Source organism: Lepus europaeus, chromosome 9, assembly GCF_033115175.1.
Source record: "Lepus europaeus isolate LE1 chromosome 9, mLepTim1.pri, whole genome shotgun sequence".
Taxonomy (NCBI): domain Eukaryota; kingdom Metazoa; phylum Chordata; class Mammalia; order Lagomorpha; family Leporidae; genus Lepus; species Lepus europaeus.
Window position 1 is genome coordinate 70,032,479 of NC_084835.1, and position 18,882 is coordinate 70,051,360.

Sequence of the window (18,882 nt, forward strand, 5' to 3'; positions counted from 1 at the left end):
CACAGTTTATACAGTCTGTTAAGAAAGCAAGAAGCACTGGGATGAAGCTAGGGTTAGGAGTGGTGGGAAGCACGTGACACTTGCTTTGCTTGTCCTCACAGGTGTTCCAGGTACCGGCTTGCTAGCTAGATTTACTGTTTCTTCACTTTGATTTTTTTAAAACCAACTAATTTTGGAGGCTGACTCGTGAATCTATTTGAGCAAACACCAGGGCTGATACCTGAGTGTGCAGCTTTATCTACCTGCACCATGTAGAGTTTTCTGGGGACCCACTTCCTACACCTCTTCCTGACATGATGGGTGTGACAGGCTCACCCTGGGGCGAGCTCAGGGTCCTGGGAGCCCTGCGCGCCCCAGCCCTACGCCCTTCCTTCCTAAGCTCCATTCCCTGGGACCCGGGACCACATTGCAGGGCACCCAGAGCAGCCGCGTTAGCAAGCAGAGGAGAAACTTGGTGAGGAAGCTACCTGCATAATGAGATTTTGTAGTTTTTCAAAGAGCCTCATTTTTTATTTCCATTTTAGTCAGTTAATGGGATTTTAGTTGCCTGGAGGGTGTAGGGGAGGGGCAGGGAGAAAATGAAAGAGGAAAGATAGATACTGATTTTAATTGAAAATGAGCAAACTTCCTGGATTTTACCTATTTCTTCATGGAGAACTTTAAGTGCAATCTATGCCTAGCTTTTCAGAGGACCTCAGAGCTGACACTACTTTCTTGTGGGCGTCTTTGTTTTCCCACGAGAGGGGAGGAGGCCAGGCTCAGGGCTGGCGATTTCAGGGACTGGCCCACTTCTTGGAGAGGGGCTCTGATAGGTAACATTTTAAAGTCAACAACAAAGACAAATACCTTGTTTAACTTTAGTGTCCTTGAAGTCCCAAGCGTTTTACTGATGACCGCAGTCAATAGAGGCTTTTAGGGCGGAGAAGAATAAATCTTTGTGATGTGTTGTGAGTTGCAGCATCCCCGTGACAACTTTGAACTCGGGTTGTGTAGGATGCTAGTTTTTTTTTTTTAAATGTAATAAATAAGAAAAATGAAGGAGATTTGTTTCCTAGGGACATAGAATATTCCTGAAATTGAAATTAAGTGTTTTAATGCTGAAGTCATTTAAAAAGCTTTATTATGCAATAGAGGGTACATCCAAGCCATAAACTGCAAGGGAATGAGAAAGAATAGAGAGGCTTGCTAGCATAAATTATCTTCTGGTAAAACCCTAGCGTTTAGTGTGTATTTACTTTAAAAAGTGATTCAGAATGCCAGATTAAAAGGACCGTACACAGTAGGAGGCATTTATTTTTTCAAAAGCCTATATTTAATAAATAAATAAATATCTGTCTGATTTTAGAGACTAGATATTTATTCTCATATATAACCTTGAGGGGAAGTAATAAATGTTACAACCATTAAGATTTGTTTTTATTAGCAGGTTTAGGTTAGTTGTGAATTCTGAAAACTAACCAAGTAACGAGATGCAAAACGAAACGCGCTTTAAACAGATTGCATACATTGAAAATTTAGCGTAGGAAAATAAAAGACAGTTTTATCGCCGGGAATGTCTTGGTAATTTTCTCATCCGCGAAGTATGCAGCGAAATCTTTTGGAAAAAATTGGTGGATAGAAACAGCGAGATCCACTTCGAAGTCAGGCTGCTTCACTGTTTGGTCCTTGAAGCAAATAAAAAGCGCAGTCCCCGTCCTTAGTGACGGTCTGGTCCCCCACCCCGCAAGACGTGCCGTCATTTTCTCATTCCCAAGGAAGTAACGCCAATGTCCAGCAACCCTGCTTCTGGTCTCTTGTGCCTGCTTTCTACAGGAGCGAAAGCGGGGAAAGGGTAGCAGATCTAGAAAATTCTCTGAGTCACTTGAGAGAAAAGCAGATCAGGCGGCCTCACCGCGTCCCGGGGTGTTTGTGGGTTGCAGGGGGAACCAGCGGCCTGGCGCGTTAGTCTTGCGTGGCTTGCTCGGGTTTGGGTTTGGCAAGCGCCACACTGGCTTGATGGATTTCAGTTTTTAAAAAGCTTAGGGACAGGGGATTCACGGCGACTTCCCCACAGCCATTTCAGACTCACGCGCTCTGCAGCCAGCCCTGGCTCCAGCTTTCGTGGGTTCTCCCGGTGGTGTGCGGGGGCGGGGTGCAGGCGCGCGGGACGCTCGGGCAGCACGTCCCTAGCCGCGCAGCTGGGGAGAAGGGCGGGCAGGGAAGCCGGGCGCGCCCGGCGCTGCCTCACCGGCCTCTCATCTCCACTCTCTACCGCAGATCTGCTGGAAGACATGCCGGAGAGCCGCGAGTGCGTGAACTGCGGCTCCATCCAGACGCCGCTGTGGCGGCGGGACGGCACTGGTCACTACCTGTGCAACGCCTGCGGCATCTACAGCAAGATGAACGGCCTCAGCCGGCCTCTCATCAAGCCGCAGAAGCGCGTGGTGAGTGTGTGACCCCCGCCCCACTCCGCGGCCGGATCCCAGCGCTCCCCGCGGGGCAGGTGCGGATACAGCCGCCCAGTAGGCGCGGGCCCTCGGCGCCAGCGCCCGCTGGCTCCCAGCCGCGTCGGGGAAGCCAGCACCTCCTTTTCCACCGGTGTCTTCGTGTAGGAAAGGACCACCCGAGCTCACGGCACGCATGCACACGCACACAACAAAGGGGTCCGGTGCTGCTGTGTTTAAAAGCGCGCCATCCTATATCCATGTACCTGTAGACGTCCCAGTCAGGGCACCGAATACTTCTGCATTGGCAGACATTGGAGGTGGTGGTGTCCTCCAGGGGGACGGATGGAGGTCGGATGCGGAAGGAGAGCTCTCTCACTGTTCACTCCCCGGTCCAGCTCGCATTTAATTCACAAGCCTTCCCCCAAGCAGAGTAGCACAGGATCACACGGGCCCTTTCCATCATGCTCCCACAGACAAGCTGGCCCCCAGGTCCTTGTCTCTTTCATTGGCCTTGAGCCTGAAAATTTATTTACTCTAACCTTGGGTACTTTGAAATCTGGCTCTTTGGAGAGCTGCGTAGAAGTTGACAAAATGTGTGGTCGTTGTGTTCTCAAATTCTGAATTTATCTGTTAGGACACATTTCACCGTGTTTCAAAATGATGATTCTGATTTTCTTCTAGGATTAGCGAGGTATTGTTGCTGTTGTGTCTTTGTTAGTGAGACTAGCGATTGGAGGACAGAAAGCACTCCCAAACTCCATTGCAGGGCGAACATTTGTTTAGTCAAACCTTTTAAAGTAAAATATTTTACAGTTAGATGCCAGACGTCTTCAGTATCCAGGTAATTTATTTAATTGTTACACTCTAATTAGCAGAAACAAACGCTACCCGTGTTGTTTGTGTTAAATAGATTAGAGTGAAATTGCATCACAATGTTAAGTCTGACACCTTAAAGAGAAGCAATTAGTTTTATGGTTGTTTTTGTTTTTAATGCATTTAAAATAAAGTGGCCAAGGCTAATGAGGCGATCGATGCGCCTTAAACTTGTTCCAGCCTCTGGCAGCTTCGCTTTTTCTTTAACTTAACGTTCCTTAACTTCGGTACCTGGCTCCAAGATTTTCATTTTTCTTATGTTGCCTCCTGTTTAAAAAGGAAAAGTAGTAGCAGTCACTGGAAAATATTCCACGGAAGTTCCTTGCTTTCATGTGTTAGTGCATAGACAATGAAACCTATTCTTAGGATTTGGGAAAGGCACATGAAGTGGCTGAGCTCTGGAAGGTACCATGTTCTCCAGACAGCAGAAAGCTGTCTAATTCTAGTTGCATTATGAATTTGATCTAGTGACGTTCATATTGTGGTAGTGCCATTTGTCTTGTTCCCTTCCCAGTGGAAATACCTTTTAGCAGAAAGAAAACCGTTTTGAACATTTCTGAAGGGGTTAGTTTCCTTTCTGTGTGGCAGGTGTCTTGGCAGTGACCAAGGTCAGCCAATATGCTTTGTAAATGGGTTATAAATGATACCAATTGTAGGGTGTGTCACCATCAATTAGTTCTCCTTGTGGGCTTCTTATTTATGGTTTTGATGGGTCTGGCTTAGTTCACAGAAACAGAGTGTTGAACCCAAGTTTGTTTAGCTAGCAGTACAGAACCAATCAGTGTGAATTTGAACTTGCAATACATTGCAAAACAAGAGATTTATGGTGTAACCCGAATTCCTTGTCAGTGAGGAATATAACTGAGATCCCTTGTTACAAGGAACTTTTATAACCCATTCACCTTCTTTTCACATGTTTATGGGGACTGGCTTCACTTATGATGTGCAGTTGACAGTCATAAAGTTCTTGGTTATATTGGCAGATTCTGATAACAAGTTTGCTTCACATTGGCTGCAGATTCCACTGAAAACTGTCATAAATGGCCTGTTTGTAAAATGAACCTCCCTGTCCGTCCTGTACTGATTTCACATTTATGAAGAGAAGGGAGTGCTTGCTTAGAAAACGATTTTCTGTTCACCACAAGCGAAAAGAGGCACTGGTGTTTAAGCAGTTGTTAATGTATTTTCATCAGTTCAGCAAAGCAGTGCCCCTGGTAAAAATCGGCTTGGCGCTGACTTCTTAGCAACACTGCAGTGCTAAAAGGCTTACCAGTGTCTCTGTTTTAGAACTTGTCTGTAATGAGAGATGCTGAAGCACTTGGACAGGGTGTGAGCTGTAAGGGCGAGATTCCATTTCTTCCTGTGAATTTGCCGGCAGAGATTGGGAAGTCTGTCAACTTAACCTGTGAATATCCAGTTCCTGCTCAGTTTACGTTTTTGTTGCTCATTCTTAATAATGATGTTTTTCTTCATCAGTCTAGCTAACTTTCCAAATCTTAACTTGTAACTTGATTTGGTCCCTGGATTTTCCCCATAGGGTTTTTATTGCATAGTAATTTAAAACAACTTTCAATTCGATAATTATAAAACAAATGTGTATTTTGTCACTCTGGGGAGGAAATTAAACTAGCTTGCATTCTACATAATCACAGGTAGTCATTTAGAGGAAACAAATTTGCTTTAAGGGTGTTAAGAGCAAAAAGAGAATGTGGAATTGTGAGTGACAGTGCCAGACTGCCATCCTGGTCATACCTATTAATGCTTTGTGTGAAGAAAAGTCCAGTAAAGATACTGGTAGGTCAACAAAACGCATTAGGGTCTCTGTATATGTGACAAGACCAGCATTAAAATAATCCCATAAAATTTCCTTTTGTACTATTTGCAAAATGGACGAAATAAAAATTCAGGTTGCAGACAATCATGATGGTAATTATGGAATATATTAAAATACATTTCTTTACAAAAAGTTTGTAGATTTTCTAAGCTGCTTTTGTGTGAATGCATATAGTCCCTTCCAAAGCGCTGGTTTATTCCTCTCGAAAATCTGATTATCTCTGGTTTTCTGGTGAAGTGGAGACTGCCCGAAGCCACCTAGCACACTGACAGGTGGTTTGCAATCATATTTCATGGCTCCTGGCTCAGACCTGTGCCAGCAATGCCTGACTGAGTGCAGTCCATAAGTGGGAATTCGGGATAAGGGAAAGGACTCTCATATTATTAATGTCTGGTTGCATTATTACTTCTGGTGTGTCTTGGAATATAACTCTTCAAGGAAATCTTTTAATTTCCTCTAGAAAGTAACAGTAATTGAGAAACTCTTTAAGTTCTTGGAAAAGAAACTACTGGTGAAACTCTCCATGTTACAATGCTGGTGAAAGCTTTGCCTAATGATACTGGCCAACATGCATGCGATGTTTCCCAGTTAGTCCATGACACATATATGCTGGAGGAGCCAATCAAATGCATGGGATTGAGCTCACTGCAAGCTTCATGGTTCTTGGTCCAGGGAGGTCAACCTAATTACCCTCGTCGTCCCCCCACCCCCCCGGCAATTTTTTTTTTTCCCCAGAGATAGTTCACTTACATTAAACCAGGTACATGCTTGTGGACGACAGGGACGTGATATCTTAATGTCTATAGCAGTTACACAAACATGGCTGTTTTCTCCGCTGACATCTTTGTGCTGTTTTCCAGCCTTCCTCACGGCGGCTTGGATTGTCCTGTGCCAACTGTCACACCACAACCACCACCTTGTGGCGCAGAAATGCCGAGGGGGAACCCGTGTGCAATGCTTGTGGACTCTACATGAAACTACATGGGGTGCGCCTTGTGTTCTGCTCTCATGTGTACACGTTGGGTATCTGGCTTGTTGTACATGGTTTCAGTTTTAAACAGAATCAGCAAATGCAAGGGTGAGAGTGAAATCTGGATGGACTAACACTTTATTGAATCTAAGATGGTGCTAGTTACGCCGAGAACTGTTCTGTACCAAAAGCAATTTAAAAAGCTGCCAGTTAAACCATCCCAGACACCCACTGGAAATCTCATTCCAGGTTTAGAATTGTGGAAATGTGGAAACTGTACATTTTAGAGTTGCTAACATGGTAGCAATCATTTTAAAAAACTGTGTACTTTTAAAGAAACCAAGGAGAAATGCACAATAGCTAGTTAGTTGGTACATCTTAACTCTTTAGAAATTTTGAAGGCAATGAAACACATTTGTACAAGGAGTAACAGTTTGACAGTGTTGGTTAGAAACATTCTATACTTCAAAAGGATTGTGCAAAGTGAGACCAAGAAAGAAAACTCTGAACCTCTCAGGGGAAGAGGGCATATGATAGCTTTTTAAAGTTAAATTTTAAATATTGAAATAAATCTTTACCTGATAAATATCTACTCTGTAATTAAATAAAATCTTTACCCAATAAAATACCTACTCTGTAATTAAAGTTATTTCAAACAATATGCATTAAGATGAAGGACTCAGAATTTCCTTTGCAAATCACCCCATTTTTTTTTTCTGAAGGAATTTCTGCTTTTGATGGGAAAAGTGTAGTCTTTGTGCACTTGGAATCTATTGAGTGTGTCTAAAAATTGGATTGAAATGTATGCCAGATACTTTTAAATGAGGGCTTTCAGTACCAATGTTGGCTCCTTTGTTGGGTTTTCCTTCAAAATAATATTTATTAAGCTTATGGCCTATGAAAAATTTTTAGGTGCCTCGACCACTTGCTATGAAAAAAGAGGGAATTCAGACCAGGAAACGAAAACCTAAGAACATAAATAAGTCAAAGACTTGCTCTGGTAAATATAACAAATTGTCATTTGGTTGCAAAGTATTTGCCACTCTTAACCGTGGAGTATGCGTATGTTTATAATGCTTATTTTGACTGTTGCAGGTAATAGCAATAATTCCGTTCCTATGACTCCAACGTCCACCTCTTCCAACTCGGATGACTGCAGCAAAAACGCTTCCCCTACAACACAATCCACAGCCTCAGGGGTAAGTGCTACAAACCGCGTGGCCAGAGAGTGGGAGTGAGTGAGTGGGTTACTCTGTAGTAAATTATCTTAACATTTTATCTTAACTGGTAGTTCAATAATCTAAACCAACAGTTCAGCTGAGTTAGTTGATACCTAAGAATAGTTTTTAGAAGAAATCACATTTGAATGTCAACAAAATGACAAACCTAAGTACATGACAAACCTCTGAATTAAGATCTAAATCACTTTTTTATGGTTAAATTAACCCAAGTTAAAGTGAGAAGTTTTGGTTTGAAGAGCTTTAAATTGCTTTATTTTGGGGCTTTTAGCAGAGTTGCTATATCTGAACATTTCTACGGTAGATTGGAAAAACTACTGGGTCTCATGGGACCCTGGGACCCCCAGCATTTAAAGCCGCTTTTGCTTGTGACAGCAGTTCCAGCTGTTGCCTACTCCTCGCCACGTGTTCGGTCTTTCTCCCCTCCAGGGGCAGGCAGCGTACCTCCAGAGGCAACTGCCGAGGCTTCTTACCCGACTTCCCGATTTCCCGGGTAGGGGAGTCGCTGCCTGGGGCTTTGTGAAGGTCACAAAGTGAGTTTGATCGAAAACGATCGAAACTCAGTTAAGATCGTTGTCCCACCTTAATGCTTAGCTGGAATACTCTTAAAGAAAAAAAAAAAAAACCTAAACAAAGAAAATAACCGGGCCAAGCAATCAGAATTTTACAATGATTTTTAGGGTTATGCTAAGATGTTTTGAAGTAACCAACAGTATTTGAATTCCTATTTGCATGGCAATTGTTTTCTACAGTTTCACCACGGGTTTATTTATACTTTATTTTTAATTTAGGGTACTTAAATACTGCAGATTTCCTGGCCCCACCCTGAGTTAAGTCCTCTGCTGCTGGAGGTGGGGCTGGGAAATTGGTGCTTTTTTTTTTTTTTTTAACAAGTACCCCAGGTGAAACTGAAACTGTTGCCTGGGAGGTGTTTGGGAACCAACGACCTGGCTGATGGGTGTCTCCGCAGTATTTTTACTGACTTTTAAGAAACAAAAACAAAATATTTAAAGTATTTGCACAGTGCTTCTGTTTATGTTTGATACTTCTTTGCTCACGGACTCATTCTTTTGAGCTGCTTTTTTTAATCAAACAAGGCGTCCATTCGGATTCTTCCACGGGAAAAAGCCTCCCGTTGGCCGCTGGTTGGTTGGTTACAGATGCAGGCTGAGCAGTGTGTTTAGCCTTTGTAAAAGGGCTCTGGCGTGCGGTGTTTTGTCCCCACCGCCCCTCCCAGGAGAGTTAGATAGATGTAACTTCAAGGCTCAAAGCAGTGACTAGCACAGGTGAATTGTGCAGAAACGAAAAGACTGAAATTATTTAAAAATACTGCTAGTCTCTAGGTCACCAGAGCAGCCGGAGGAGGCAATGCGTTGGCTTTCCGAGGCTCCGAGGGAGCAGCCGGCTCTCCGGCTGTGGGCTCTCGCTCGCTGCCAGCCGAAGGGTGGTAAAAGCCTGATCTGATTGATAAACGGGGCTGCCGCCCCACCCTGGGCTTTGAGCCCTTGTGGGTGCAGTGGGTTTTGCTTTTGTGGCTTTGTGATGTCAAGTTTCAAAGTAGGCTGTTCCACCTTGGGAAGAGCCCAGATTTGCCTGGCCCAGGGGCCTGGGATGGGCTGAGGCCCTCTCCCCTGGGGCTATGCAGGTGGACATGCCTTCTTGGCCATGACTTTCCAGGAAAAGGTCAGCTTCCTGCCAGAGGCCTAGAGGCAAGGCAGCCGTGGTGCTGGGACCCCAGGTCTTCTGCTGGGAGCCCCTCTCCCTCCTGTAGCCCAGGTAGCCCTCACAGGAGCTGGGAAGCCAGGGGTGGCTGGTGTGGGTCACAGGAATTTCCCCGGGGCAAGGTGTGTGTGTGGGCACACCATCGGCCTGCCCTCCCCTCCCCAACCAGGGACCGACCCCTCCCAGGCTGGAGGGCAGGGGGCCGGCACCGGGCTCTCAGGTCTCTGTTTTCTCTAAGGCCCTACCCTACCTCATGTGGCTGGTGTGGCAAGCAGGCCGGTGTGGCCGAAGCCCATGTGCTGGCTGCCTTTGGAAAAGTCTCTTGGAGAGTAACTTCAGGAGGCCGGAGTGGTCCCCTCAGCTTGTTACCGAGGAAGGCTCCTGCGTGCCCTGGGCCCCTAAGCACCTCCCGGGGCCTCTCCTGGATGGGCTAAGCCTGCGTCCCTTCGCAGGGCCGGTGTGGCTGCCCAGGAGCTGTGCAGAGCAGGCTGGGGGAGTCGTGTGCGGCTGCTGGCAGACGTGTCTTTAAAAGGTGGCGTGTTGACAGAGCTGTGTCATTTCCCCATTCTGGCCCCAACGTGGACTGATGGAGGGCGCTGGCTTCGTCAATGACTGTGCGAAGTGCTGTAGGGGAAGGAGATACTGGATCTGCAGAGCGAGGTCATAGTTGATGTGTTTGATGTTTTGTTTGTGTTACAAGTGTGTCTATCCTTGGCTGGTCAAATTTAAGTCCCCTAAAATTGGAGTGCTCTCTGGGATGAGGTGGAGATGAGAGCCCTGGGGTGTTTTCGGGCACTCTCTGGTGGAAGGCAGGGAGGTGGAGGGGCCGACACCCCTACATTTATAGATGGAAAGGGCAACTTAATTGGGTTTCTTTAATGATTGCCAGTTTCTGCAAGGGAGTCCCAAACTGATCCTGGGGCCCACAGTGACATCTTTAGAAATCACTGAGAGGTCGCATTCCCAGCAGGCTTCCTACAGCGCCCCTGACCTGCCTTGCTGGTGGGGTGGGCCATTTACAAGGTGGCGCCAGGCTCCCGAGCTCTCTTGGCTCTTTTGCAGGGAGCCTGGGGGCTGTCCTCATTGTCTGGGGCTGTGAGCTGGCGTTTCAGGTCGCCCCTCCTCGGGGGCCACGGCGGGCGGGCAGGATTCCCAGCACACGCGCCCTCCAAGGCCAGTGTAGAAGTCCGTGTGCGCCATTTCTGTGCCGCTCTGAAGCCAGCTTTGTTGACTTACTTGCTACAAGTAGACATTCTTACTGATCCGAGTCATCGGGTTATGACCTGGCCACCTCATGACTCAGTTTCTCTGTCAGCTGTGCGTGCATGGTGCAGGCAGAGGGCCGGGCAGCGTGCTGAGTCTGGGAAGACTCATGCCCGGTGACCTTGTATTACTTAGTGCCTGGTGTGTTCCTTTGGATTTCTTTGTGCCTTTGAATTATTATTATTATTATTTTTTTTTGACAGGCAGAGTGGACAGTGAGAGAGGGAGACAGAGAGAAAGGTCTTCCTTTTTCCATTGGTTCACCCCCCAGTGGCCACTGCAGCCGGTGCGCTGCGCTGATCTGAAGCCAGGAGCCAGGTGCTTCTCCTGGTCTCCCATGCAGGTGCAGGGCCCAAGGACTTGGGCCATCCTCCACTGCCTTCCTGGGCCATAGCAGAGAGCTGGACTGGGACTAGAACCTGGGGTGCCAGTGCCACAGGCGGAAGATTAGCCTATTGAGCCGCGGCGCCGGCTTCTTTGTGCTTTTAAAAAGAATTGTTAAACTTAATTTTCGATAGATGACAAAAATAGGCTTCTGTTCTGGTTAGAAATGTTCCTATACACATAGATTTACTGGGAAACTTGTATTTAGTTGATCCATAGAAATGTCAGACTTTATTTGGCATTATAATGATGTTAAAATCTGTTCCCTTAAATTTCATTTGTTAACCGAGCTATGTTTTATAGAGGTTCTTTTCAAAGCGATTTAGGAGAAAAACACAGTGACATATTGTTCCAGGCAGTTCTCCTAAGATTTAATAATCGCCCATACATGTTCTCATCTTCCCATGAGTTACTATTCAATATTTGAAAAACTCGAGGGCATTTTATATAAAATTTGTATAGCCCAGCCCCCAAACTCATAGACAAAATGTAGTTTTTCCTTTTTAACTTTCTTTGGAATAACAGGGATTAATTTGGTGATGAAATTAGCAATAAGACTTAAAAGCCTGAGGATAAGGAATCACTGAATTTATTTTGCCTGTCTAAGAAGTTTCTATAAATACTTAAAGCTGGCCGGCGCCGCGGCTCAATAGGCTAATCCTCCGCCTTGCGGCGCCGGCACACCAGGTTCTAGTCCCGGTCGGGGCACCGATCCTGTCCCGGTTGCCCCTCTTCCAGGCCAGCTCTCTGCTGTGGCCAGGGAGTGCAGTGGAGGATGGCCCAAGTGCTTGGGCCCTGCACCCCATGGGAGACCAGGAGAAGCACCTGGCTCCTGGCTTCGGATCAGCGCAGCGCACTGGCTGCAGTGGCCACTGGGGGGTGAACCAATGGAAAAAGGAAGACCTTTCTCTCTGTCTCCCTCTCTCACTGTCCACTCTGCCTGTCAAAAAAAAAAAAAAAAAAAAAAAAAAAAAAAAAAAACAAAAAAAAACAAAAAAAAACTTAAAGCTAAAACCTACTGAAGTTGATATTAAAACTGAAGTTAGTCTCGACATCATTAAACGTAGGGTCTTCAAGAAGTTCATAGAAAAAAATGCACATTATGAAGTAACTGCATGGATTTCAGAAGTTCTGCACCAACATAAACTTCCTTTAGTGCCATGTGCCATGAACGTATTCAAGTGGGGCGGACCAGGGCAGTCACTGGAGAAGACTGTTCTACCCTGGTTTTTCTACCTGAGCAGGTTGCTCTGTGGGAGGCGCTCTGCACAGTTGAGTGAAACAGGGTCCCAGCCCCGGCATTATTCACTGCTGGTGGCCTGAGCTTGGGCCCACAGATGGGTCTGGCGCTGCCGGCCAGATTGGGGAGTGCTTTACCAGAGAGGGACAGTTTTGGGAATCAAATCAAGGAACTCTGGAGACTCAGAAATTGCTTCTAAGAGGGGAGGACAATGGAATTAGTTGGGTAGGATTTTTTTCCCCCAGCTGTTTGAGAGGCAGAGAGAAAGAGTGAGTGAGGACTCCCACCCATGGGTTCACACCCAGATGCCCACAATGGCTGGGAACTAGGCTGGACCTAAGCTGGAAGCTGGGAACTCAATCCAGGGCCCCCGCATCGGGGACAGGGAGCTAATTAGTTATGCCATCACTGCTGACTCCCCAGGAAGCTGGAGTGAGCAGCCAGGGCAGGTGGACAATCCCAGGCTCTCCAGTGGGGAGTGTGGCCATCTTACTTGCTCGGCCAAATGCCCACCCCCACCTGGTTGGGTAGGGCTTTTTCAGGGAGCTATTGGGTTCAAGGGAGGCATCCTGGAAAGAATGGGAATCTGTGGTATTGAAGGGAAGAAGCCGTGAGTTCAGTGTGGTTGGAGCGTGGAATGTCACAGCCAAGGGCAGGAAGCGAGACTGGCAAAAGCCAGGCGAAGTAGATGTTTGACAGTGTGTCAGCCCAGCCTCGGGCCAGCCTTCAGCGGGGCCTGACTGTGGCCCCTGCTAAACGCTGCCCGTCATCCTGCCCCCACTCTGATGGCAAATGTGTTTTCTCTATGTCGGAGTCTAAGAATTAAAGCCTTTTTGTTGGGAGCATTTTGAGAATTGATGTAAACAGATGCTGGCATGCCCCTGCTTGTCCGGTTCACAGAATGTCTCCGTCTCTGTCTCCAGGGGTGCTGGGTGGCTGCCTGGTTACCCCCGCCCATGGAAACACGATGGGCATGCTGAGCTGGAAGTAACAGGAAGTAACTTTCCCTGCTTCTGGTGGCTCGTGGCTGGCGATGTACAGCTGTCACAGAAAGAGGCGGACATTTGCAGAGACTTCGTCTCCGACCCATCCCTGATTCTGTGCCCTCGGCTTCTTGGTGTTGAATCCGTGGCATCAGTCCTTCCCACGTGGCTCCTGGGGTGCCGTGTGTGTGTGCTTAGCTCGACTTCCGTCCCCTGGGCCACGGGGAGGTTGCAGGTGCGCAGCCATAGCGCTTGGGAGTGGCCTTGTTGGGGTGAGGCCTCAAGAAAGCCGAGCCACTGTGCTGATGAGTATTTACCATTCTTCAGGGGATTCTGTTTTCTGTGTGGACGTTTGTGTCCTGTGCCCTTGGAGAAGGCCCCCGTAGTCCCGTCGCTGACTCTGCAGTTGTCAGTTGGAGGGGGAGTTCCCCGCCCGCAGATCTTACCCCGCTCTTCCTCTCTGTGATGGAATCACCTTGGATCGTAGTTCCTGTTGAGGAGCTGGCAGGGGCTTTCGCAAAGCTTGTGCTTACCGGCGTGTTATTTGTGAAGGGGCGGGGTGGGTGGAGGTAGTCTCCATGCAGGAAAGAGGCTCTGGGGCCTGGGCAGAAAGTGAGCACTTCGTTCCTAAATATTCCACGAGAGCCTTTCGGATACCTGAGAGCCACGCAGTCATGGGCTAGTGCTGGATCTTGTCTCGGAGTGCTTGTGTTTGGGAAGTTCGTTTCCCTTCCCTGTCCTTTCTCACTTAGGGGAGAGTGGGCGCAGGCAGGCAGGAGAGGAGCTTCTCTCGAGTACCCGTTCTGTGCCAGGTGCTTAAGGGGCGCCTTCCCTTTAATCCTCTTTCTGAGCGAGCCTCAGGAGGTAGGGAACAGGCCCAAGGCCGTGTGTCAGATTAAGAAGCAGGGCTTCGGCTTGGACCCAGTCTGCTGCCGCTACAGCGTGCCAGGTCGCTGTGTGATTATGAGTCTATCTCTTTGAACTCATCAGAGAGAAATGGGGCTAATTTCGATTAATTTCAGCATCAGATCATCTTCCCACTGAAGCAGGGACTGCAGTCTAAGGAGTGATTTACTTGTGGCCACTTGGGTAAAAGGTACTTCCTGTGATTTTTCTATGAATATTATACTTAGCAGTAAAATGTATTATGGTACAAAGACTGGAAGTTGGATAATATCAGGTAGAAACATGATGTTATTAGTAGTAAAATTGTTGGTATTATTGAACAGAAAATTACTGTGGCTGATGTGCTTAATGTGGTTATAACAAGGTTCTTAAATCAAAATATCAGAGAAGATTGCAGTCGTAAAAATCTTAATGGTGTGATTTAATTCCATGTACGGTGAGTGCTGTTTTGTAACTTCTCAAAATATTTAAATTGTCTTCAGTTAATTTTTATGAAATCATTAAAAAAGCCTTTCTTCAGACAAGTCTTCCTTTTTTTTTTTTTTTCAGAGCTTATTGTCCAAGGCATTCTTTTCTAAATGAATTTAAAAAAAAAAAAGAGTTAAAATACCATTAATCTCCCACAAGGGTCTGTGAGAGAGTGTGGTTAGGGATTATTATTGCCTCATTTATAAACCAGGATCCCGAGTGACTCCGTAAGGTCACAAAGCAAGCCCGCGTTGAAGCCGGGACTGGAACCGGCGTCTCCTGCCTCCCAGCCCAGGCCTCTTACCACTCCCAGGGAGTTGACCAATCATCACGGTTATTAATATCCCACTTGCCACTTGCTACAAGCCACGGACATAAATATTTTGTTGGCATTTTATCTTCATGCTCCCTGTGTGCCAGGCTCCCCTTTTTTTTTCTTCTTCGCTCACAGCCCCTTCTAATAACTCACGTTCCTGTCTGACCACAACGGCCTCCCAGTGAAAGTCACACGTCACCCCAGCGGGGAGCTGCTCAGCGAGTGGGCTTTGCATTCTTTCATTTTGCTCTGAAGGCTTTTTTTCTAGACTCCCCCCCCCCCCCCCGTGTGTGTGTGTGTGTGTGTGTGTATGAGAGAGAGAGATGGGGAGGACGGTAAGCAGTAGTATTTCGCACTGTTAGTACCCAGTGGCTTGTATATCTATTAGGAAACAGTACAGTTGTATTGGTTTTTAAGTAGTCTGGAATTCGTATGTTCACTCAATGTGTCACAGAACTGTGGTTTATTTAATAAGTGACTCATTACCATCTGAAAGCCAGAATAATGGAGAAAGAAAAAGGGTAGGCAGAAGTTTCTCGCTTTGTCCGGTGGCCTCATGTTAGAACACAACTTTTTCTTTGCAGCTTACTGATTCTTTGCCGTGTTGTCCTGCCTCTATTAAATATACAAAATTGTCACAAAACATGAAATAAGGTTATGGGAAAACATGGTCAAATTTAAGAAGTCTGGCTTAGAATGCTCTGAAATGTTATTGCTAAATGAATCTTCGAAGAAAATGAATTCCTTTACTGGAACAAAAGTAATTTATTATGCATTTCATGGGCGTCTGCCAGAAGAGTTCCTAGCAGTATGCAGACCTAGTAGAGATGAATTAAACACAGTCTGTTAGCTCTGTGCAGGTTTAGGCCTGCTTGTTCATTTTCTCTGAAAATTTCAATAATTTTAAAAAAGACATCCTCGAAGACAGATGTTAGCAAGGTGGCAATTCATAATTCTGGCTGCCTATCATACTAAGTCTTTCTAAAAGGCCCCGCACTCAGGATTTGGGAGACTGAGAACAAAGCTTGTTTTCTTGGCTGCAGATTTTAAGAAAGGTTTGAACAAATAAACAGCAAGGCCTTGATCCCATTGGCTGTTGGGGGTCTTAGGAGTAGACAGCTCCAGGTCACTGCTGTGCTGAATGCTGGCCGCCGTGGTGGCGTGGTGGGCTTTGACCAGGCCTGGGGCACGTGCCCCAGAATTGCTCGGTTGAGTTGCGTGGTTTGTGGTGAAGCCTCGCTGTGTTCTGGGCGTTCACAGATCGGCTGCTGGAAGGAAACGGCTCGCAGCTCCAGTCCCAGTGACTGGAGCACCCCGCCCGGGCTTCGCGGAGCCTCTGTTGCCCTTCTAATGAAGAGAAAAAGCAATTCCTGCTCTCGGGCCTTGCGGGTGCTGTGTGGCCTAAGCGGGAGATGCCTGTAGGCCTCTTTGAAGTTCAAGAAAAAGGGCTCTGCTTAAACACAGTCTTGGAAGTGGGTAGTGGTGTGCTTTCTTTATACGACACTGTTGGGTTTTAATCCCAAGATAGTAGGACTAAACCCTGACATCCCTAAGCGGGCAATTTAGAGACGTGGAGTTACTGTGTGAAGGAAGCAGTGACGTTTCGAAGCTTTTTGTTTGTCTGGTAGGCAACTGTTTCCCGTTCCTTCTGATGCTCAGTAGCTTCTCTGAGGTTTACACGCGTCGTGAATGCTCCTGGGATCCCTGACCGCAGCGTGCTCTTTGACGTTGAGATGCTAGGTTCTGATATCAGAGTTAAGGTGATAAACTGGGGCCCGTGGTGTGTTGCAGCAGGTTAAGTTGCTGCGGTGACTCCGTCTTCCCATGTGAGCACCGTTCCAGTCCCGGCTGCTCCACTTCCCACCCAGCTCCCTGAAGTGCCTGGGAAGGTGGCAGAAGGTGGCCCAGGAGGGAGACGTGGAGAGAGTCCCAGGCTCCTGACTTCAGCCTGGCCCGGCCCCCGCTGCTGTGGCCGTTTGGGGAGTGAACGATGGATGGAAGTCCTGTCTTGTCACTCAGTGAAGGTGATAACCCCCTGAGTTTCAAATTTTGCCCCAGGATCTTGTGCTATTTTAACACGAGAGCAGACTACTGGCTTCTCGGAACCCATTTTGACTCATTTTCAAAGGTTTTCCTTTCGTACACTCGTTGCCTTCAAGTTGTGGGACAGAGTCTTCGCCTTGTAATTTATATTTGTACATCAATCAGGTTCTCCAAGAAGTTAGTGGAATAATGAAAACGTAAGATTTATTTTCTACAAAAAAATGAAATCTATGCATAGTTTCAGGAGACATATTTGCCTTGAACTTTTTAAATACCCAGCATATGAACAGATTTCCAAGTATTTTTCTTGTGTGTGCCAAAATAAGCTAAATCCCATTTCCACCAACATTTGAAGTACCGTCATGTTTTACGAGTAATCCTGGAGCACTTGTGAGCCTGGGCTGCTGCCTTTCCTCCCCGTCCCAGGTTTGCTGTTAGAGTGCAGGGGTGGCATGCAGCGCTGTGCTCTGTGCCCGGAAGAGAAGTGCGCTCTCCTCCTTGCGAAGGGCAGTACCCTTCAGTGCGGATGTAAGCTGGCCCCAGGGCCGAGGGGCAGTCAGTGAAATTCCCCGGAACAAATCTCCCAGGGCCGGTGTTGTGGCGCAGCGGGTAAGGTGCTGCCTGTGATGCTGGCATCCCATAGGAGTCCTGGATGTTCCACTTCTGATCCAGCTCTCCCTGCTAATGGAGTGGGAAAAGCAGCAGAAGATGGCCCAAGTGCTTGGGCTTGGCTATTTCACTCTGGGGAGTAAACTAGTGGATAGAAGATCACTCTCTTTCTGTTTGTGCCTCTCTGTAATTCTGCCTTTCAAGAAAACTAAAAAAAAAAAAAAAAAACAAAAAAACAAAAACAAAAACAAAAAAAACTGAGGGGACTATGTAGGTTAGCAGGTAAAGCTGCCAAATGCAATGCCGGCATCCCATATGGGTGCCAGTTTGAGACCCAGCTGCTCCACTTCTGATCCAGCTCTCTGCTATGGCCTGGGAAAGCAGTGGAAGATGGCCCAAGTCCTTGGGTCCCTGCACCTGCCTGGGAGACCCAGAAGAACTCCTGGCTCCTGTCTTCAGGTAGGCCTAGCTCTGGCCATTGCAGCCATTTGGGGAGTGAACCAGTAGATGGAAGACCTTTCTCTCTCTCCCTCTCACTGTCTGTAACTCTACCTGTCAAATAAATAAGTAAAAAATCTCTAAAAAAAAAAAAAAAAAAAAAAAAAAAAACCAAAAAAACACAAAAACTGAGTTAGGTCACCAGGTAAGGTGAGCACAACTTTCCTTTGGGAGAGAAGGTGTTTGTGTTCACTCGCTTACTAAGCTCTTAGGAGAAATCGAGGATTTTCTATGATGGACAGTTTTCCTTTGTGCTGGGAGAGACAGAATCTTTATGTGTTCATCTGTCGTCCACGTGTCCCTACCTAAACCAAGTCACTTTGGCATCTGGTTTTGTGTTACCTCCAGAGTTGATTTTATAGTGAAGTTAAGATTTGCACGGAAGGGTTTCCCTTTTGTTGGAATTTATACGCAGTTTGAGGCTTTCCTTTTGAGGAAGGCAGCTAGAAAGCAGCGTGGGCGTGTAACCTAGAGGTTAGGAAAGCAGACAGAGGCTTGGGCAGGGAGGAGGAGCTGGCTTCCCCTCACAGGAGGACAAGCTGTGGTCGCAGGCTCACTGCGCTGTGTGGACGGACAGCCCGGAGCCGGCCTCAGAGCGCCATCCGCGTCTCCTGCCCTGGCAGTGACCACGCTTACTGCTGCCTGCAGTGCCTGTTTGCTTTGCCAGCTCGACTGCCCGGAGAGCTTACAGCACAGAGGATGGAGCACACCCTAGTTTTCTGCCTCAAGAATGAGTTGTAGGTACAAACGTAGGGTTTCGTCTCATGCGTTTCCATGGCCTTTTGGAAGACCCCTTGTATGTATGGATTTCAATGTTTTTTGCACCAAAGATGAACTTAGTTTTTAATTCTTTTGTTTCCATGAAATTTCAACTAAGTCTCAAGCCAGACCAAGGGCTATGGCATGTGAGCATCCTGATCAGAGGTGGTCCCCAGCCTCAGCTTTATGTGAGGCAAAGGAGAGGGGAGAGAATGTTACTGGGAGCCCGACGCTCTGCAGGGCATTTGGTTACACAACTTTATCAAATCAAGACATCCTTGACTTTTCAGCTAAATGTCCAAAAATAGTGAAGTCTCATTCTCACAGGGAAAAAAAAATCTGGTGATCTA

The 18,882-nt window shown here is 46.9% G+C and overlaps 1 protein-coding gene across 2 annotated transcripts in view; it reads left to right on the top strand.

The window, feature by feature from the left end:
* The window catches only part of GATA6 (GATA binding protein 6), a 31,766-nt gene that overhangs the window by 4,645 nt on the left and 8,239 nt on the right, over positions 1-18,882 (top strand). For both annotated transcript variants that reach the window (XM_062201450.1, XM_062201451.1), the window contains exons 3-6: positions 2,257-2,423; positions 5,994-6,119; positions 7,016-7,103; positions 7,199-7,302. In XM_062201450.1, the coding sequence (XP_062057434.1) occupies positions 2,257-2,423; positions 5,994-6,119; positions 7,016-7,103; positions 7,199-7,302 (485 nt within the window). The remainder of the gene's footprint in view (positions 1-2,256; positions 2,424-5,993; positions 6,120-7,015; positions 7,104-7,198; positions 7,303-18,882) is intronic.